General features: G+C 39.4%; 1 protein-coding gene across 2 annotated transcripts; it reads right to left on the bottom strand.

Annotated features, from left to right (window-relative positions):
- Positions 1-8,838: 8,838 nt before the first annotated feature.
- Positions 8,839-19,237, bottom strand: AREG (amphiregulin). Of its 2 annotated transcripts, none has more exons than XM_055434989.2 (6): positions 18,933-19,237; positions 17,440-17,670; positions 14,188-14,389; positions 13,303-13,458; positions 10,988-11,099; positions 8,839-9,119 (listed from the first exon to the last, which is right to left on the bottom strand). In XM_055434989.2, the coding sequence occupies exons 1-5, from the start codon at positions 19,213-19,215 to the stop codon at positions 11,006-11,008; spliced, it is 966 nt and encodes a 321-aa protein (XP_055290964.2). In that variant the 5' UTR covers positions 19,216-19,237; the 3' UTR covers positions 8,839-9,119; positions 10,988-11,005. The 2 variants fall into 2 exon arrangements, with proteins under 2 accessions (XP_055290964.2, XP_055290963.2); XM_055434988.2 differs by having other exon boundaries at positions 8,845-9,119; positions 11,000-11,099; positions 18,933-19,236.
- Positions 19,238-22,491: the final 3,254 nt, after the last annotated feature.

Below are 22,491 nucleotides of genomic sequence, written 5' to 3'. Positions count from 1 at the left end.
CTTCTCTCAGTGGAGGGGCATGAACCTTTGTAAATGAGGGGGAAATGGCATGCAGAAGAGAGATGTATGAAGTCACACAGCAGATCCAGACCTGACAATGGACTCAAGCTCCCTAAAGCCCCTTCTCGCCACACTGGCCCCTTCAGTGAGCACAGGTGCCGCTACACCTGTAGGGCTCAGCACACTCAGCAGCTTGGTCTCTGGGAAGTCCTCTGAAGATCTGAGTGACAGATCAGTCGATTGGGATTGAATTAGGTAGTATTTCATTTTCCTTGCCCACAATTTGTCTCTAATCAAATCTTGCTCGTGTTCAGATCATCTGTTTGCTTTTTTTAAAATTAATTTATTTTTTATTGAGGGATAATTGCTTTACAGAATTTTGTTGTTTTCTGTCAAACCTCAACATGAATCAGCCATAGGTATACATATATCCCCTCCCTTTTGAAACTCCCCCCCATCTCCCTCCCCATCCCATCCCTCTAGGTTGATACAGAGCCCCTGTTTCAGTTTCCTGAGCCATACAACAAATTCCCATTGGCGATCTATTTTACATATGGTAATGTAAGTTTCCATGTTACTCTTTCCATACATCTCATCCTCTCCTCCCCTCCCCCCATGTCCATAAGTCTATTCTCTATGTCTATTTCTCATTGAAGGCTACTGAATGAGCCACATCTCTGGTCCTTGTTTCCTGCACTGAGGCATTAGCTCTAAAAGCCTTCATGGAATGAGTCATGTACTTGAAATGATACTTGGGGAACCCAACAGGCAGTCTGCCAAGTCTTTGGCAGGTAACTTTGACTAAGAGAAATACCTGAGAATTAGTGCTTCACCAATATCAGGCCATTCTTGAAATCCCAGAATATTTTAATTAATTACTTATTTTAATTACTGTTCACATGGATCGTAGGTAGAGCCCATATGAGCCAATGTTCCGAAATAAGGCCTTTGTTGATGTGTCCTCCCCCTTCATGGGTAAAGATCACATAACTATACAGTGCCTTATCCTACAGCACATATTAATATTTCTGAGATAAAGTGAGTCCCATTAATTGGTACGTGTATGAACGTTCATGCTATATTCATGTGTGTGTGATGCTAAACTCATACAATGTAAAATGCTCTTTAAATAGTACCATATCTATATAAGCAATATTCTTTTTCATAAATTCATTCTATCTAGGTATATATCCAGTTATCAAAGCACGATTTCCATCAAATCTTCAGGCAGTAAAATAAGAATTCTGCAAGAAAAAAAAGTGAAAGAAAGTGTTAGTCACTCAGTCGTGTCCAACTCTTTGTGACCCTAAGAACTGTAGACTGCCAGGCTCTGTCCATGGGATTCTCCAGGCAAGAATATTGGAGTGGATTGCCATTCCCTTTTCCAGGGGATTTTCCCAACCCAGGGATCAAACCTGGGTCTCTTGCATTGCAGGCAGATTCTTTACTGTCTGAGCCAACAGGGAAGTCCCTTTCAAGCTGACAAAAAAAAAAAAGTTCAGGAATTCTTCCTACCTGATAAAAAATAGGCACCAAATGAATTGGAAAAGAGAAGCATGGATGTAGAAAGAACTCATTGATTCAAACAGAACTTAAAAGGGCCTTTGTTTTGGGCCTCTACAAGGGTTCAAGTTGACCCTCCTGATCTCTGGTTGTTTGCCCATCCCTGTTACTCTTCACAACAAGGTACTTTGCACATTTTCAGTAGTATTTAATATAAGGAAGAGCTTCTCTATGGCTCCTGAGTCCAGCATCATTCTTACACTGCCCATTTTTCTGCATTTATTTCCTCTTTCACATCATTCCTTTCTTGGTACTCTAAACCGCTAAACTCATTTACTTTTTCCCTGCTGCTGCTGCTAAGTCAATTCAGTCGTGTCTGACTCTGTGCAATCCCATAGACGGCAGCCCACCAGGTTCCCCCGTCCCTGGGATCCTCCAGGCAAGAACACTGGAGTGGGTTGCCATTTCCTTCTCCAATGTGTGAAAGTGAAAAGTGAAAGTGAAGTCGCTCAGTCATGTCTGACTTGTAGCGACCCCATGGACTGCAGCCTACCAGGCTCCTCCGTCCATGGGATTTTCCAGGCAAGAGTACTGGAGTGGCTTGCCATTACGTCTTGGAAATTTCCTCCAACTCTCTCCCATAAATGGAGAAACCTGCTTCTTGTGGTTGCACTAAGCATTCTCATGTTCTGTGGAAGGGTTAGGACTAGGGTTAAAGGAGTTTTTCTTTGCTTACAAACCCCTAGAATCAGAGTTGAGTTTTTGAGAATACCAGATAACTTCTGAGTCCATGAGAGAGTTAAAAATATCAAGGAACATAGGACCTTTTAAAGTATTTAAATCCAGAGTTCCTCAATCCTCACCCATGGACTCTTGCATGATTAAAAAATTAGCTTGAAGGATTATGTGGGTCCACTGTAAATGGAAACAACAAAAAAATATGAATGGGTGTGGAAATCTTTTATTTTCACAAGATTTTGTGATCCCAAAGGGTCACAGTGAAAAACTCAGCAAACCAGAATGGCTAGAGATTTGAGATTCCCATCATTCTCTCCTCCTCCCTTTAGGCTCCTTAACAACTGAAAATAGGAAAAGGTAGTCAAATTGGCCCAGAAAATTAATGGTAAACCTTCTGAACAATGGTAGTAGCATCTGAGCTTCAAATGGGGCTTTCTGCTTCTTCATTAATTAAAGGCAGGACTAAAGATATAGACGAGTTGACTCACTGGAAAAGACTCTGATGCTGGGAAAGGTTGGGGGCGGGAGGAGAAGGGGACGACGGAGAATGAGATGGCTGGATGGCATCACCGACTCTGTGGACATGAGTTTGAGTGAACTCCGGGAGTTGATGATGGACAGGGAGGCCTGGCGTGCTGTGATTCATGGGGTCGCGGAGAGCCGGACACGACTGAGCGACTGAACTAAACTGAAAGATATGGACACACCTGGCCTATTCACAGTCAGAGAAACTGGCCTATTCACAGTCAGAGAAACTGAATGAAGTTCAGCCTGCTTGCTCCCAGCCAAACTAGGAGAAGAAAGAGAGTAACGGTTGGCAGGTGTGAGACTCTCATCTTTGCAAGTCAGTGACGACACTTTTGACAACCAAGGGCTTCCCTGATGGCTCAGATGGTAAAGAATCTACCTGAATGTGGGAGACCTGGGTTCAGTTCCTGGATTGGGAAGATCTCCTGGAAAAGGAAGTGGGTACCCACTCTAGTATTCTTGCCTGGAGAATTCCATGGACAGAGGAGTCTGCTGGGCTACAGTACATGGGGTCACAAAGAGTTGGACACTACTGAGTGACTAACACTTTCACTTTGATAACCAAGGGCCAAGGGATTTTTGCCTATTACTAATTCACCAAGTAGGTAAGTCATCACATTTGACATCTTATCTGAGGGACAATCAAATAAGAAGGCAAAAGAAAAAGTGGAAATATTACAATACTGAGGGGAAGTCACTTTGCCTCTGTGGCAATGTGGTATGGGAGTAAGGTTCCCAGCTAACAGGGAATGAATGAGGTGTACATCACTCACAATCCACTTTTCATTGGGCCCTGTGGAAATAAATTTAATAACTTCAGAAATACAGCTTTTGCACTAGCCAGAAGTGAAGGCTGCTAATATCTGTCCTCTCTCCCTTCCAATATTGTGCCTAAGACAGCACGGCATAGTATAACTTCCCTGCTCCTATTCACCTGTCCCTACTAGGTAATCATTCTCATGTTTCACATGACCTTTTATTTTTAATTAACATAAATATTAATATAATCTGTGACATTTGTAAAATGTATATTTAATTAACATAAAGAAATGTGAACTGTCTTGGTTTATATCTTATTTGCTTGAGCATTATCTTTAAAAATGTTTACATTTTAAAAAAATCTACCCCTACTATTAGGAGGGTACCTCATGTTTCTCATAGCTGCACTGAATTTTCCAGGGTGCACCCACCACATTTTGACTTTTCCATTATCAAGTAATAGACACCTAGGTTGCTTCTAATTCCCCACTATCATAAGCAACACAACAATGAACATCCTCATGCAAGTTCCTTTGTGGGCCTCCATGTCTTAGAAACATGTTCACTCTCAGAAATATTAAAAATATTTATTTTTAATCTGATCAAGTGTTATTATAATGGCAGTTCCAGGCTAATCTCCAACCAGTAATGTTTAACTGGTTGCCAACATTATCCATCGTTCTATTTTTGCAAAAGAGTGACATTCATAAACATCAATTCTTTGGCACTCAGCCTTCTTTATGGTTCAACTCTCACATTTGTACACGAATACTGAAAATTTGATTCTGCCCTTATTTAAATATTTTTATTCTCATGTTCCTTGGGTTTATTCTATTGATCTTTTTCTAAATTTTGAGTTAAATATTTAGCTTAAGTTGTGTCCCTTTTAAGATTTTCTTATTTTCTTATAAATATACTTTAAATCTACAAACTATTAAGTACCATTTTAACTATGCCTCACAAATTTTGACAAATAAAACATTTTCATTAGATTCTAAGTATTTTGAAATCTTCTTTAAGATAATTTTTAACTCAAGAGTTTTTATGTTAATGTCCAGGCATAAAATAGTTTTTGTTATCCTTTAAAAAAAAGGTTCTAATTGTAGTGCACGGTGGTCTAAGCTGCCAACCACCTCACTACAAGCATGCACACACATATATCCAGAGCTGTTTATGATACACTTGGTCTCTCCAGAGAGTCCTGGAGGAAGCTTGGATTGCCCTGTGTAAACCATCACTATGGTTATAGCAGATGCTCAGTAAATATTTATTACATTAATGATTAAATGAACATAGTGTAGATATGTTTGTGTTTGTGTGTTTTGAGAGATTAGAGGTTAAGGTGAAAATATTCACACAAAATATTACTAAAGAATTATGTTGATTTCTAAGTCACAGAAGAAAATAAGTGTCATTACTTTTATATTAGTCACTCAGTCGTGTCCGACTCTTTGCAACTCCATGGAATGCAGCCCACCTGGCACCCCTTTGTGACCCGGTGGACTGCAGCCCACCAGGTTTCACTGTCCTTAACTCTCTCCTGGAGTTTGCTCAAATTCATGTCCATTGAGTCGGTGATGTCATCCAATCATCTCATGCTTTGTCACCCCCTTCTCATCTTGCGATCAATCTTTCCCCAAATTAGGACTTTTCCAATGAGTCCACTCTTTGCATCAAATGGCCAAATTACTGGAACTTCAGCTTCAGCATCAGTTCTTCCAATGAATGTTCTGGGTTGATTAGGATGAACTGGTTTGATCTCCTTGTTGTCCAAGAGACTCTCAAGAGTATTCTCCAACACCACAGTTCAAAAGCATCAATTCTCCAGCTCTTAGCCTTCTTTATGGTCCAACTTTCACATCTTTATAAGACAACTGGAAAAACCACATCTTTCACTATATGGATCTTTGTTGGCAAGGTGATACCTCTGCTTTTTAATATGTTGTCTGGGTTTGTCATAACTTTTCTTCCAGGGATCACACGTATTTTAATTGCATGGCTACAGTCACTGTCTGCAGTGATTTTGGAGCCCAAGAAAAAAAAAAGTCTGTCACTGTTTCCATTATTTCCCAGTCTATTTGCCATGAAGTGATGGGACCAGATGCCATGATCTCAGTTTTCTAAATGTTGAGTTTTAAGCCAGTTTTAAGCCACCTTCATCAGGAGGCTCTTTAGCTCCTCCTTGTTTTATGCCCTAAGGGTGGTGTCATCTGCATATCTGAGGTTATTGATATTTCTCCCAGCAATCTTGATTCCAGCTTGTGCTTCTTCCAGCCCAGCGTTCCTCATGATGTACTCTGCATAGAAGTTAAATAAGCAAGGTGACAATATACAGCCTTGACGTACTCCTTTTCCTATTTGGAACCAGTCTGTTCTTCCACATCCAGTTCTAATTTTTGCTTCCTGGCCTGCATATAAGTTTCTCAAGAGGCAGGTCAGGTGGTCTGGTATTCCCATCTCTTTCAGAATTTTCCACAGTTTATTGTGATCCACACAGTCAAAGGCTTTGGCATAGTCAATAAACCAGAAATAGATGTTTTTCTGGCACTTTCTTGCTTTTTCGATGATCCAGCGGATGTTGGCAATTTGATCTCTGGTTCCTCTGCCTTTTCTAAAACCAGCTTATTTTGTTTTAAGGTCTAAGAAATTACATGGAATAATAGGTAATTGCCTAGAACCTTCACAGTGACTGTGGTAGCTTGAGTCATCCTTCCCAGTGTTTGGTGACAACTGAGATTTTTTCAATTCAAATATACTTTTCTGCAAACTCATTAGCACCTCATTTGGTAATCTTGAGCATTTTGTGGCTTCAGTTACAACGTACATATTTTGACAACTCTCAATGCATAATTCTTCACCTCACTCGATTTCAAACTTGTGCATCCAACTGCTTCCTATTAATAGATATCTCCTGACATCTCAAACTCAACAGATCCAAAGCTGCATTTATTATCACTCTTGTAGATCTAATTTTTCCTCTCATTTGCTCAATTTCAGATGGGAGGTGAGGGCCAGTGTTGATTTAGTTGACTGATTGCTCAGGCTGTTACTCATTTCTTCACAAATCCGTTAAAAACTAGAAAGGATGATTTTGTGAAATAGAGAAGAGACATTCTTCATTCAAGTATAACTAAAAAGCCATGCTGTTCTTTTAGAATATTCAATAAGATAGTTAAAGAGATGGCTACTTAAAATTATATCACTATCTTCCTAGCCACTAAAGCCAGGAGCCTGAAGGCCACTCCAGATTTCTTCTCTATCTTGTTCCCTTGGCTTTGTTTTCAGTAATACATCACCTTATTTTTGCTTTTTCAGTCTACAAAAACATCTCCAAATACATCTTGGGTTTCTCATTTCCTCCCTTAACTTCCCAACTTTAACTGTTTTTCTTTTCACTCTTGGAATATTTCAACTACTTCCAAGCTAATCTTCCTACCTCTGACTTTGGGCTTTACCTTCACCATATGGTTGACTGTTAACCTACTTGAAATACAAATGATCAGTACTATCCTTGATCAGCTGGCTTCAATGGTTCCTAATTTAACTTACAGTGTAAGTTAAGGGCCCTGTGTGCCCCTGCTCTGACCACTCCAACTTCCTTTCTAGCCTCTCTTGACTCTACCCTTTGTTTCAGTAATCCCGAACTATTTTATATATTTTCCTTTTTGAGGCATACTCTTTGATGACTTTGTAATTTGCTTGTGACTCTAATGGTTTCTCTACATAACTCCTACTCACCCTTCAAAGATTATCGCAGGTGTGACCTCTTCAAGAAACCCTTCCTGCCTCAGTCAGCCTGGTCTGGATAAGAGCTCCTCTAAATCCTATGAATTCCTGGAACATATCTTAATCCAGCTATTTACTGCACTGTATTGACAAGATACACTCTCCCACCAGTTTGGTGGTAAATGTCCCAAAATAAAGGCTTTCTGTCTTATATCTCTAGCACTATAATTGAGTCATCCATAATAAATAATCAGTAACTGATGCTGAAGAAAATGTATACTGTAGATGTGCACACAGAGGTGAACCAGAGGTTCTCAACATTGACTGTAAATAGGAATCTTTAAAAAATACAGGGACCAATGACCCACCCCTGGCCGTTTAAGTCAGAAACTGAGGAGGGTGGCAGGGTTGGGATGAGGATTGCCACTTTGACATTTAAAACTCAACTAATAATGTGTGAAACTGGGAGCCAATTGGTTAGATGATCACTGGGCAAGGATTAGGAAATACTAGTGGCTCAGTAGGTATAGAATCCGCCTGTAATGCCAGAGTTGCAGGAGACACGGGTTCAATCCCTGGGTCAGGAAGATTGCCTAGAGGAGGAAATGGCAACCCACTCTAGTATTCTTGCCTGAAAAATTCCATGCACAGAGGAGCCTGGAGGGCTACAGTCCAAAGGGTCACGAAGAGTAGGACATGACTGAGCAACCACACACGTTAGAGATAGATGGAAGAGTTGATATTTGAGGCACCTTTCATCCATGAAATTCCATGAGATGATTGCTGGAAATATGCTTATTACTGGTGAATATTCTCAAAATACACCCTGCACAACACAAAGGTTATTTTGTTTTTCACCCAGATAACTTAGGTGACCAGCCAGGGATGACTGTGAATCATTCCACAACCTTAATGCTTTTGAAAGAACATTCACCAGAAATACACACGCATTTGTTTAAAATAATGTAAGAAAAGAGTAGCAAGTGGAGAAAAAGAAGAGTGGGTTTTTAAATGCTTTATACATTTATGTCACGATATTAGGGAAAGAAGTCTCAAATCTAAATACTCCCTGGTTCATGCAAAAGGCCATATTCAAACCTTATTCCTTTCTTGTTTATGGTGATGATAATGATGGGCAATATATTTTCTCTCTTTTATAATATCTATGTCTACTGCAACAGAGAAGCTATGCCACATGTTGATTTTGGAAGCTTTTATAATTTATTGGACTTACAATAAGTTCTATGTGGAATAAGAAAGAGCAGTTTGGGACATCAGTATCTGTGGGAGGACTAAGTGACTCTAGTTAATAATTTTCCCATTAAGAGTGCTTTCTAAGAAAACAGCTGCTGCTGCTGCTAAGTCGCTTCAGTCGTGTCCGACTCCGTGTGACCCCATAGACGGCAGCCCACCAGGTTCCCCCGTCCCTGGGATTCTCCAGGCAAGAACATTGGAGTGGGTTGCCATCTAAGTATTGAAAATAAACATCAAAACAATAAAAAAAAAAAAAAGGAAGGAACTCCTTTTAAAAGGATCATTTAAATGTTATAAAAATACCCTAAAGTCTTACAGTCTCAAAAGTCACATTCAAACTCTCAATCTGTTTGATTAAAAAAAAAAAAGTTTAATGAACTGCAAAATAAATACACTTCCATTAAATATTAAATAAATTATTTACAACTTGAAAAAATACTTTTTATCTCCATGCATCTTTATGTACAGAAATAAGACTTAGCATTAAAAAGTGACAATTGAAAGTTTAAAACCATCAGAACGAAAAGGTTCTGTTTTCTTAGGATTCGCTGAAAGGAGGAACCAATGTATCACTTGCAGTTGTGACTTGGCAGTGACTCCGATCTGATACCCTGTTGGAAAATAAAATGAACTGTTAGTGACAGCCCAACTCCAACATAGCTTTGAGATAAGGTCAAAGAATAATCATCAATCAGAATTTCTGCCAATTTTTTTTTTTTCTAGGATGTCTTGTGGAAAGTGCTAAAAGCTTTTCAGAGACAAACTAGCCCTTCTGACTTGAATCTGTCTTTCACATCTGCTTTGGTTATATGCCTACTTGGGTAGAAGACTGTATATGTTCAAACCTGTTTCATCAAATTCTGTTTATTAAAACTGCAACACTGAGAATAGTGATTAGAAATAGTTTTCCTCACCAAATCTATGAAGAGGACATAATTAAAAACAAAGATTAAGTGGCTCAGTATATTTATGATATACAGTTAATTTAGGATAATTAGTACCAAGGGCATAATAATAGTAGCTACCAGTTAATAGGCAGCCACAATGTGCCAACACAGCATATTCCTTTTCCTAAAGTCATTCTGGACCTACTTTGAGAAATTTCAGTTGCACTTCAGTTCAGTTCAGTCGCTCAGTTGTACAACCAAAAATAAACTCTTATTCATGCTGGTGACTTTAGCTTCAGAACATTAAGCCAATTCATTAATAAACCTTGATGAATAAGTATGGAGTATTGCATTGGCATGGATAATTATCTATTTCATGACTTACTGAGCTAATTCTGTAATAGGCTCAGAACATAATGCTGTACTTAACCAATGCTAAAGATAGTGTTCTCCAAGCATCTGGAATGTTAATAAAAAATGGAACCGCAGACTTAGTAGATTCAGGATTTGGCTTAGAAATATGCATATTTAGCAAGTATCTCAAGTAATTCTTAAAGCAATTGAAGGCAGAAAATAATATTGGGCTGGCCAAAAAGTACATTCGAGTTTTTCTGTAAGACTGTAAGGAAAAATCCTAACATACTTTTTGGCCAACCCAATAACTTAAGGATGTGACCTCTTTCCAAAATGTCTGAGGAAACGGAGTTCCTTCTTTTGACTGATGTTAAGAGTGTCCTTGATCTCCTAGCCTCCCTTCTTCTCCCTGTGGAAGTTTGCTTCATCAGCTGTTGACTTTAGTTATCAACGAAATATCCGTCTCCATACTTTCTCCATGCAACATGCTAAGTTCTCTCTACAAAATTTTTTTAAAAATAGGAACTACAATCTGTACACTAACCAAGTTACCTCTCAAGTGTGAGCCCCTCTCTATTCCTACTTCTTTTCTGTGCAAAGATATCCCACTGGGGTTTCTACTTCCTCACATTTGTAGTGCAGGTGCCCTGATGTTGGCTCTCTACCATGTGGGCTCAGCCTATCAGTTCAACCTTATCTTCTCCAACACCATTTGAACTAGGTCATCTTTCAAACCTTTCTCAAATAATCTAGCGCATCTCACACTATTGACCTTCCTTTCCACTTACAATCACTTGTCCCAGTCTCAGCAGTTCTCTGAGACTCACTTCCAATGCCAGCCTCTATCGCATCTTTTTCTGCTCCCAAAATGCAGCCCACTGGATTCCCTCTCTCCTTCACTGGAAACCCCTCATATTCCATTAGTTCCTTTTTTATGAGATATATTTTACTCCCCCCTGATGTTCTCATTTCTTGCAGTTTTTTCTATCTTCAAAACACTAAGTTCTTTGAGAACAGAATTTGTGTCTCTTTCATTTTTCTATCCCTTAGAATAGTAAGGACATGGTCCATTCTCAGTATGGAACTGCAACTCAAGCTGAAAGAATAATACTTTTGTGTAGCCAATGTTCATAGTGCACCATTAAGAAAACTTGCTTTTCTCATTTTTCTTCAGATAATAGATGTTATATTTTTTAAATTGTAAAATATTATTTAAAGGTATCTTTTAAAACTCAAACCTGCAATAATACCTTCAGTTATGCTACAGCAAGTGCATTTCCATTTTCTTGTCGAAGTTTCTTTCGTTCTTCAGCGACACCTTCATAACCCCTGAAGTATCGTCTTCGAAGCCTTCAGAGAACAAGATATTCTACTGTCATCAAAGTTTTATTCATATATATATATATATTGACTGGGGTTTTATGAGCACAGGGAATTTCTTTCATGCGTCCTTATAGACCACTATACACTTACAGACCATTCCACCAAACCCAAAACTAAACCTAGCTAAAAAGTATCACCAATGTTCTTTTAAGGGAATCTTTATGTTGACTTTATATAAACATATTCCCAAAGTACTGAGATTTAAACAAATGTGCATTGGGATGCAAACTTTTAGAAGGCATGAAACATATCCATATTTATCCCCAAAACAACACTATTGCAGGCACAACTGGAAGAAGATAGTATAGCTTTACCACAGAAGGGCTATATGCTTGCACAAACTAATGTAAATGCTTAGTTTTGTTTTTTTTAAACAGGCTTAAAAACAAATTGATTTTATTTCTAAATATAATAAACATTTCTAATTTTATTTATTGCTGCTGCTGCTAAGTCGCTTCAGTCGTGTCCGACTCTGTACAACCCCATAGATGGCGCCCACCAGGTTCCCCTGTCCCTGGGATTCTCCAGGCAAGAACACTGGAGTGGGTTGCCATTTCCTTCTCCAATGCATGCAAGTGAAAAGTGAAAGTGAAGTCGCTCAGTCATGTCCAACTCTTAGCGACACCACGGACTGCAGCCTACCAGGCTCCTCCGCCCATGGGATTTTCCAGGCAAGAGTACTGGAGTGGGGTGCCATTGCCTTCTTATTTATTGCTACCTGATACCAAAAAACTCAATGGTCTGAAATGTTTTACTGTTGTTCAAGCAAATTCAATTTTTATTAGCTTTTTTATCTACCAAATGTTATTATTAAAATCTTAAGAACTTTTGTTGTCATGTTTGGGAAAAACTGATTTCAGTTATGAAAAAGCAGCAACTGTGTCTTAGGTTGGTATTCGCGATGTGTTTCAAATGCAGGGAAGAATACAAGAGAAAAGGAAAACATGTCAAAGTTTTTCCATACTCTTCCAAAGGATTATTAAATATTTCAACTTGAATAATTATGAGTTTTTGAATAATTCAAATCATCTTCCCTAACTGGCAGTTTCTTCTTCTGTCTTTCTATGTCAAATAACAATGGTGTCTGAGTGTATTTTTCCTAAACACACTTGCATATCACATTGGGCTTGAGGTACCAACAGACTGAAATAATTTCTCAGATGTGCAAGACAAATTTAAACCACAGATCAAACTTTATGTGCATCATAAAATTGTGTTTTACCTGGCATTTTATCGTTAGCTGATCTGAGTTTAAAATAATAGTAAACAATGACAGAAGATAACCCCTTGTTTCCTGAATGGCAGGAGTAGTAAATCATGTATACAATCCAGTTGTTAAAAGTAATTTACCAAGACCTAAAATTAGAATAATGAGTCTTGCTTTTCCCAAGCTCCAGTAGGACATGAGTCATTAGAGAGCCATTCACACCCTCCCCCAAGCTCCTCAATCTACTGACTTTTGTTTGACAGACAATGCCATTTTTACATACTCACCAGTGGCTACTACCTAGGACAGTCTAGTTCTAACATTCATTGGTCATGAAGTGAAGTAAGTGATCTGTTATTATGAGCACAGGGAAGATACTGCTAGAATGAAACAGTAATAGAATTGTCCCTGCTTCCTACGCCATACCATATGGAGGAAATGTTTTGTTTTTTTTTTTAAAGTAATTGAATTCCCATACTGCATTTGACAATAACAAAATAGGCATAAGGTCTAATAAGTCAGTACCATGACAGAAGCAGAAGACATATCTTTTCTTGGCTCCTGGTTTGAAGCTCTTTGTGAATTTTTAGTATCAAAGCAATGTCTCTGACAACCTAGGTCTTAATTAGCTTCTCAGAAGCTTGCTTAAGCTTAATATACTAATAGAAGATATCAACAATCTGAGATTCAGAAGTTGCCATGAGTAGACATATAACATGAAACAAAACCATCAATTTTTAAGTTCAAGAAAAGGGGTTCATATGTTAAGTTTCAGTGGTAGCCAAAGGAATACATTTAACCATATTCTGTGAATTGTCAATCAAGTGTAAAGATATGGCCAAATATTACGTACCACTAATAGAATAACTCACGTAAAATATGATACCACATTAAGATAGAAATGCTGAAAAAAATCAACCTGGCATTACTTTATTAGGGATTTTAAAGATATGCCTTACTTACAGGATTGTAATAACAACAGCAATAGCTGTGAAGGTCATGGTGGAGACGAAAGCAGCTATAGCTGCTAAAGCAATTTTTGATAAATCGCTGTCAACCATGCTTTGGGTCTTCATGGACTTTTCACCACATCGTTCACCAAAGTACTCTGGATAACATCTGCAAACAACCCACATTTTAAAATTATAATCACTGAAAAGATTCCAATAAATTCTACATTTACTTTTCAGATCACAAACCATCATTAATTCTAGCATTCAAAAAATCAGTCCAGGCATTTATTTGTATTTCAAAATGATGAGATGTAGAATGCATTCGAGCCTAAGGTCTATTAGTATAAGAACATGTTGAGATTAGTCTGGGTGTGATATTCCAAGAAGACACACCTTTTCATTCTTTGTGCTCCTTGTATGACCAACTGATGAATTCAGTGGCTTGTTATGCAGCTAATACATTCCACTACCATTTAATGTGCTAGCAGCTTTTAGGGGGAAGGAAGCAAGAACAACATTAAATGAAAACTACCTTAGTTCCTTTTTTATCAAGAGGTTTTGTGAAATATATATTGCAAAATGATGATTTCCACCAGGGTTCAGCAAACTATTGCCCACGGGTCAAACCTGGCCATTTGCTAGGTCTTTTATAACACACAAGCCAAGAAATGTTTTAACTTTTTTTAGTTTTTAATGGCCATGCTTTAATTGGTTATATGATAACCATACATAATCTTGACCCACAACACCCAAAATATTTCATATCTGCTTAAGGAAGTTTGCCAACTCTTGGTTTATACATTGAAAAAAAAAAAAAACAAATGGTTTTCTGCAACTAGAGGTTTCAGACACAGTGTTAGAAATATAGAATTCCATATGATTTAGGGTAACTTACTGGCATGATACTGTTTCCAGTTGCTCTAAAAATGTGCATTTCCCATGAATGCAGAAATTTTGAAATTCTGTATCACACAGATTTTTCTTCTTTCTGTTTCTTCTATTTTTTCCATTTTTGCCTCCCTTTTTCTTTCTCTTGGGTTTATCTGAAGTCTTTTCACTTTCCGTTTTGTTTTTCTTAGGCTTAACTACCTGTTCAACTAAAAAAATTAAAAAGAAAGAAAAGATTTATTGACAACAGTCTCTCTTCACGTGGAACACCATTTTGAAGACACGAGGGAAAAACGTCCTAGCAGTGAAAGTTCACAGAGATAACAGCCATATCAGTCTCAATTTTTAACACAACTCATATACAATAATTGAACAAAGACAATATCTGTATTATGTGGCACTTAGAATTTGAACACATTTGTTATTTTATTACCTTAAAAACATATTTTGATTTATTTGTATCAGTATTATTGTTACTGATAACAGGAATAATAGGAGTTACTTGTCTAAGAAAACCCATGAAATATTGTAAACATTTGTTTTTACTTCTAATACATACCAGGTTCTTGGTAACAAGCATTAACTGAATTAAACCCAAATCACAGTTGAATGTATTGTTACTATCCACATGATACAGATGAGAAAAATTAGAGTTGATTAAAGACAAGTAAATTGCTCTAAGACAGTAGCTAGAAAATGGCAGTGCTGGGATGTTAAAGCCTACTAATACCCGATTATATTATGTTTTCTCTTGGAAAAGCTCAGTTCCACTAATTAAAGTGGGGTTTGAGTATATTTGATGATTTTCTTTACTCATATCAGTCTTGCGCTATCATAGTTGGGAACTGGTGTGTATTACCTGAGATGAAGAAAACTGAGAATTATACACTAGAGTTAACTTTCTTTAACTCCCAGATTTCAACAGATTATAATTAATTGATGCCTTCTGGGGGCTAATTTCTGGGATCAATCTATTTGAAAAATAGAAGTCCAGAAATATTTGTACTTGATGCTTCATGGGTTCATCCTAACTCTTCAGATTCACAGAAACCTTTGTTCAGTGTTATAGCTATGCAGGGTATAGTTTACCCACACATTAAATATAGGAAGGAGGAGTTTCTATGTTAGAGCTGTGCATTTTGTCTTACTAATCTCTGCATAGGTTTATCTGAGCAAGTATTTAGTGAGCCCAGAGAAAAGAGTCATAAAGTCATAAAAAAGTTAGTCATAATGGTTCTGCAGTGCCCAGTAAAGAGAGAACTCTAGAAACATAAGGAAGGGTAGCAAAGCTGGAGCCCTGTGATTAAGGTAATGAAAAATTAAATACTTTGAGTATTTTAGTAGTCATTATATCAACATTAACAATAGTCAAATTAGGAGCAATGTTTAATAGGTGGCTATGCAATTTTTGTGTTGAAACTTCCCTCTGATGATAAGAAAACTACCCCAAATTAGAACAGTTCCTCTAACAGAAACATTTTAAATCAACATTATAGCACTTTATCAGATACATTACAAATTTTAAACAGAGACAGTCACTATGCTGAAGTGCTACAGTAGACATTATCTTCATGGATCAATTTTCACTGTATTTTACAGTGCATTGTAATTTTGGCCCCTAGCCATTTTCACTCATCACCATCAATTCATTTGGCTTTATGAAATGCTAACTTGAAACATCTTTAAGAGAAAAATTTCTAGAGTCTCATTAAGTCTCATCTCATCCCCCTCCCAAAATAAGAATTATAGATGGACCCCTTTCCCACCTTATGTAAAAGCACATAAGGGAGGTGTGGAGCAAGGGAGGAAAATGGGTGCTTGATAAAACTTTTCCCATCTGCCACTGTCTTCATGTTATCACTTGCTATTCTTTCACCAGTTCTGGAGCTAGACAGAGGGGAGAAGTCAGGGAAACTAAGATCAGGAAAGAAGACGCTCTAAACCCTGCCTTCATAATGGATGCTCCTAGGATATTTAGATCTGATTTACTGATGACCTCGTCTGCCCTCAAACTCCAAAATGATATGAGAGTAATGAACAATAGTGACCTCTTATTCTGGTACCCTCATTTTAAGGAAATGCTCTTTTTGAAAAATCAGATAACAGCAGAAGAGAAGAAATTATAGGTCACTATTATTTAACTGACAAATGAGATTTGGGGTTAAACAGAGATTTTAGTGATATAAGATTCATGCATGTTTGTTCTTTAATATTTCCAGAAAGTGATATTCAGTTCAGTTCAGTTCAGTCACTCAGTCGTATCCGACTCTCTGCGACCCCATGAATCACAGCACGCCAGGCCTCCCTGTCTATCACCAACTCCCGGAGTTCACTTAAACTCATGTATTATTACCAATGTCACAACACAATACACAGTGGCTAAGATCCAATCATTCTTTTCCCATTACATCTTACTGTTCCCTTACCTGGGTCTCCTGCACTGCAGGCAGATTCTTTACCAACTGAGCTATGCTGCTGCCGCTGCTGCATCACTTCAGTCGTGTCCGACTCTGTGTGACCCCACAGACAGAAGCCCACCAGGGTCCCCCGTCCCTGGGATTCTCCAGGCAAGAACACTGGAGTGGGTTGCCATTTCCTTCTCCAATGTGTGAAAGTGAAAAGTGAAAGTGAAGTCGCTCAGTCGTGTCCGACCCTTAGCGACCCCACGGACTGCAGCCTATGAGGCTCCCCCATCCATGGGATTTTCTAGGCAAGAGTACTGGAGTGGCTTGCCATTGCTTTCTCCAGACTGAACTATGAGGGAAGCCCTATTTGTGTCCAACTGCAGTTATTTAGAGAAAAATGGTGGTGGGGAGTGGCTATAAAAACTGAGATATAAAGTATATGGGATTGGTTAATGCCTATATTGGTTTCTCACATGGGGGAGTGGTCATGTGGCAGAGTATCTGAAATCCAACAGATTGGAGTTTCTCATTCTGGTTGTGGAACTGGGCAAAATGCTTAACCTTCTTAAGCTTCAGTTATCACATCTGTAAAATGATAACAATTCCTACACCTCACAAAGTTGTAAAGATTAGACTTACCAGACATGAGACGCTTGTTAGCGCTCCAGACACAAAGGTTGTGCCCACTAAAAGCTCTTTCTATCTCAGTTTCCAGCTTAACTAGTGGGATGCACAACAGTCATACACACAAGAAAGCCACTGGAAGATCTTGGAGAGGCTTTTCTTTTGAAGCAGCTTTGCTCAGACAAACCACATTTCTTATAGGCTATACTGTCACCTTATCCTCTGCTCACCTCTGACTGAATCATCCACAATATAGCCAGATATCTGCGGTACATTATCATACTCTTCTGCATAGTCATAGTCGATCGCCGAGGACAGGTCACCACCAGGAGGCGTTTCACTTGCAGAGGAAATCTCACTTCTTGAGGTGACCTCAAATCTGTCAGCACTGTGGTCCCCAGAAAATGGTTCCCCTTTTCCAGAGTAGGTGTCATTGACGTCTAATCCAGCAGTATAATGGGCTATGGGAGCGAGAATAAGAGGAGAAAAGAAAAAGTAAAGCAGGGTGCCTTTTCTCTCCAGTCAATTCTGTTCGGGAGGAATGTTTATCTTCAAAGCAGTGACAGCACATGTGTTATTGTTTGTGATTGAGTCACTTATGAAAGCTGCTTCATACTCTGCCGACAAGCAAACTCAGCTGTCCCAGTTACAGAGCTTCTTTCATTTAGGTTTTCTTTTCCACAGATAATCTACGTTAATTTCCACATTAAAAACCCTCCAAATAGGCAAATTAATGTAATATAATTGTTTAAGAGGTAACATCTAAATATGACCATAACTTCATATATATATAATAGAATGTTACCTGTTCCATTTTAATAAACAGATTCTAGAGATAAATCCAATATCTTCTTAACACATGCTTATGTTTTTAAAAAGAGTATGCATATCAAATGTAAAAAGTAATATGAATAGTAGTTGATAATAAATTTTCTTATTGTCATTGTTTATTATTGTCCTCACATAGAGAAGGAACTAGGGACTAGGTAAGACTTGGGGGCCAGTTTCAAGCTCCTGCTTTATCGTTTGTTGCTTAGCGTCTAAATCGTGTAGGACTATTTTGCGACCCATGGACTGTAGCAAGCCAGGCTCTTCTGTTCACGGAATTTTCCAGGCAACAATACTGGAATGAGTTATCATTTCCTTCTCCAGGGCAACTTCCCAACCTAGGGCTCGAACCCGCGTCTTCTGCTTGGCAGGCGGATTCTTTAGGTCTCAAAACTGTCAGAGTGGTGCTTTTAAGTGGAACTTCTCCCTGGGACGATGCCAGGCCCTCTCGAATGGTAAAAACAAAATCACCTGACAGAGGAGACGGAGAATTTAGGTAGGAGGTAGAACTCCTTGGTCTGGGACTTAACTACTCTTCTCCAAGATCTCTGTAAATCACTTTACCACTCTGGACCTCTGTTTCTTTATTTGTAAAAGGAAGGGTCTGGATCACAGGATCTCTAAGCTCTCCTTCCTCTGGACTAAACTGAGAGTACAAAGATTCTCCGGCACCCTCCTGCTGGCCTGGAACCTCTAAGACAGCCGGCCTCTTTTCTCTACCTCCATGGGAGGGGCCGGTATGTCGATTACCTCCCACCGGACAGAGCCTGGGGACACCCAGGGGCGGCTTATTTTTTCTTTTTTTTTTCGGAAAAGCAGCAGCAAAATCCAAGAGGCGACCGGTTTGGCCTCGGTGGGAGAAGCTCCGGGCCGCTCAGAGCCGGGATGTCCTCACCTGAGCCGAAGATGAGGAGCGACAGCAGCACGGGCGCCGGCGGCAGCAGCGGGGCTCTCATTGGTCCCTCGGAGCGGCGGCGTCGCGGTCTCTGGGGCAACTCGGCCGGGAGCTGCGGGCGGGAAGAGGCGGTGGTGGCCGAGAGCCGGGACGCGGGGCGCCGCGGGGCCGAGCTCGCAGGCCCGGCCAGCCTGGGGCGCTGCAGGCAGCTCCTGGAGCTCGCCTCGGGATCCCCGGGCTCGGGCTCCCTGGGCTCGGGCTCGGGCGCCAGGTGTGCGAACATTCCGGAGGAGCCGCGCGCACCTGCCGCTTTATAGGCCGGGCGGGGACGCGGGCATCGCCCGTGACGTCACGCGCCGGCGGAGGTGGAGGCGGGCGGCCTCCCGGGAAGAGGTTCCTACCCGAAAACCACGCACGGATGCCAGGCGCCCCACCTCCCGGGAGCGCAGAGAGCCGCTGGAAGGAAGTGAAAATTAAACCTCTAGCTGCAAGCTGGAAAAAAAAAAAAAAAAATTACCAGATCCATACAAGGGACGGGAGTGGAGTTTGGGAGCTAGGAGCTGACATCCAAAAGTCCCGAACTTTCAAACCATCTGAAAATCCTCGGAATATATTTTGATTGATCTTAGTGTTACCACAGACAGGAATTAACTAGAAAAAAAATTCCATTTTAAAATGTTAAAGTACCTTAAGATCAGGAGTGACTTAACAATGGCCCGATATCTTTAACAATAACGGTCATAATATGACTACAGAGCCCACCTCCTAATGAGAAGCTGCTTTATTTCCCTTATCTCACTCGGGGGCCCTTCCCCACCCACTACTGTGAAGTGGTCAGAATTTCCAACCACCTCCCGTCCAATTTCTTTTTGTGGCCCAGGGACCCGTCCTTGTCAAAGTTATTATTATTATTTTTTGGCAGAACAATACACCAAGAATATTACCAATACCACCTCATTCAAAACCTAGGGAGGTCTAAGTATCATTTTCCCTGTTTTACAAGAGGGACAAATGTCAGCTTTACAAGGCAGGGAGGACTTCACACAGCTGGTCATGGCAGGAGCCAGATAGATTCATCTTCAACCTCATCTCACTCTTAAACTCGCTTTCCACTCTGATAAAGGGATTTAGACTAAACTTCTCTTTGAAAAGAGAATTTCTACAGGAGAATAATATTTAACCTAAAGGAATAATCTCTGCTGATAGCATATTGGCATCGGATGAAGAGTGGTGGCCAAGATTTTGCTTCTGGAATCCCAAGACAGAATGGGCAAGCTTTGAGAGTCCATTTAGAACCTAGTGGGGCATTTTAATCATGACAAGTAGATAAAGTGAAGAGAGAGGGTTGATTAATTTGACTAACTTCGATGTAGAGACAACTCCAGAACTTGATTTTTCATGACTTGAAGAGAAAAAAGCATTATTCTAAGTATTTCTTTGTCTGAAGGTACCTATCTCTTCCATGACTGTTGCAGTAAAACAGTTCTTTTTAGGAATGTGGGTCACAGTTGCAAATGTCCTAATTCTGGGAAACTTTTTAAAAGTTGCGTATTTTTTAATGGCATGTCATAATAATGTAGGCTAAATAGTACCTTACATTTAGTAGGATAAAATAAACAGAGTCATGACTCATGTCTTTGCTCCTATTGGACATTTGTTGAGAGTATATTTTGTGTATTTCACTTGCTTTCTGTTTTATGCAGGGAGATAATTAAACGATGACCAGTTCCCAGTAGCTCAAGGAGGTGAAAGTCAGATGCAGAGCACAGTAGGTCTGTTATATCAGATAAGAAGGATTGAGTGGCATGAAAAACCAGGATGCAGTTTAGTTTTGTTCTGTGTATCACGGAAAGTATTGTGGAAAGATGGAGAGGTCACTCAATGGTCTTCCCAGAAGCAAGTGTAAATGAAAAGAACAGCTGAAGACAAGGTGTGACCGAGAGTGGAAAATCAGATGAGAAAAATGACCCTGCCCATTCCAGGGTGAAGCAGGGGCCTGCATGGTCATCTTTTTTGGTGGATGAGGTGACTGTGATTCAGAGAGACTCACATTCTTACCAGTCGATTTCAAAAGATGGTGGAGATTTTGTTTAGCATGCAGATTATTGCCTAGGCTGGTATATCTTTCTGCTCTCATAGGTTTTGATTTTGTTCTAGTCCTTCTCTTCCTCTTTTCTTACTTACTGAAAGCGGAAGTGCAAGTCACTCACTCATGTCTGACTCTTTGTGACCCCATGGACTATACAGTCCATGGAATTCTTCAGGCCACAATACTGGAGTGGCTAGCCTTTCCCTTCTCCATTGAATCTTCCCCACCCAGGGATTGAACTTAGGTCTCCCGCATTGCAGGCAGATTCTTTTGCAGGCAGATTCTTTACCAGCTAAGCCACCAGGGAAGCCCTTCTTCTTATTGAGGTGAAAGCAAGTTGTGCACACCTATCATCAAAAGTGTTTCACTTTGAAGTGAAAGTGGGCTCTTTACCTTGAAAATTGTTTTGTCTTTTTCCAGTTGGAAATTTAGAGGGTGATAATTTACATTGGTGTGGAACATAACATAGCATCCTAGGGACTGAGTGCTTAGTATGAACTTGAGATTCAAACCAACTGAGTTTTCATATACATATTCCACCATATAGTAAATTACTTACTATCTGAAAGACTCTGGATTCCTCATCTGAAAATAAGAATAAAGATACCCACGTGCCATTAAGCGGATTAGGTAAGATACAGAAACAATAGCACAGATCCTACTTGTAGTGAGTACACGATAAATTAATAAACTTGACTTATTAAATATTATTAACCTTAACATTGTGATAGTTACATTATATTAGTCACACTGAAGAACTAAGTGACCCTTAGAAATGTAGCTACTCACAGAGTAAGTGATCAGTAATCTCCTCCAATATTTTCAAGCCATGAACTTTGTACCCACTTCACATTAAGATTAAGCGTTTTGACATTATGGTGCATCACAGGAAATCATGGGGTGTCATAATAGTTGCATCACAAAGGCAGCACCCCTTGATGACTCATGGCGTTCAGGAATATATGCATGAGAAGGAAACAAACTCCATGTAAGTGTGGGGTTCTTTACATTCTGATTGCTAAGTTGAGACCAGGAGGAGCAATTTCAAAAAATTCAAGTAGAAGTAGAGAAGCAACTCTTTTTATCCTAATAAGTTGATGATTCCCTCATTGGTTTGATGTTAAAGGCAGCCCCAAAGGCAAATGTTCCTAGCCAGTCACACACTCTTTTGGTGCCTAGTATCTACAGTCTGATGATATTTTATATGTAGAGTGGATAGAAACTCACTTTGACTCTGCTAAAAGATATTCTATAGAACCCACAGTAGAATTAGTTTTTGTTCATATAGCTGATCTTGAAATTTTACAAATAGCGTCAAGGTCTGAGTAAATATTACATCATGGTCATTTTTATGAGTCAACACATGAACTCTCAAACTAAAATTAAGAAATTGTCTAAAATATAAGCAACAGTTCATATATTATTAACAGACGCATTAGCTCCATTTAGATGTCTGTAATTTTCTACTTT

This window comes from Moschus berezovskii, chromosome 5 (assembly GCF_049115385.1).
Source record: "Moschus berezovskii isolate FMDL1 chromosome 5, NW_MosBer_1.0, whole genome shotgun sequence".
NCBI classification, from domain to species: Eukaryota; Metazoa; Chordata; class Mammalia; order Artiodactyla; family Moschidae; genus Moschus; species Moschus berezovskii.
The sequence above is the reverse complement of the archived record's forward strand: the minus strand, read 5'-3'. Positions and strand labels throughout refer to the sequence as shown.

Excerpts from the sequence above, each read along its gene's own strand:
- AREG (XM_055434989.2), bottom strand. The coding sequence starts at position 19,215 with ATGTTCGCACACCTGGCGCCCGAGCCCGAGCCCAGGGAGCCCGAGCCC. Across the intron at positions 14,390-17,439 it reads TGTGGATGATTCAGTCAGAG|TTGAACAGGTAGTTAAGCCT; the intron begins GTGAGCAGAGGA and ends TAATTTTTTTAG. Across the intron at positions 11,100-13,302 it reads GCTGTTGTTATTACAATCCT|GCTTCGAAGACGATACTTCA; the intron begins GTAAGTAAGGCA and ends TGTTCTCTGAAG.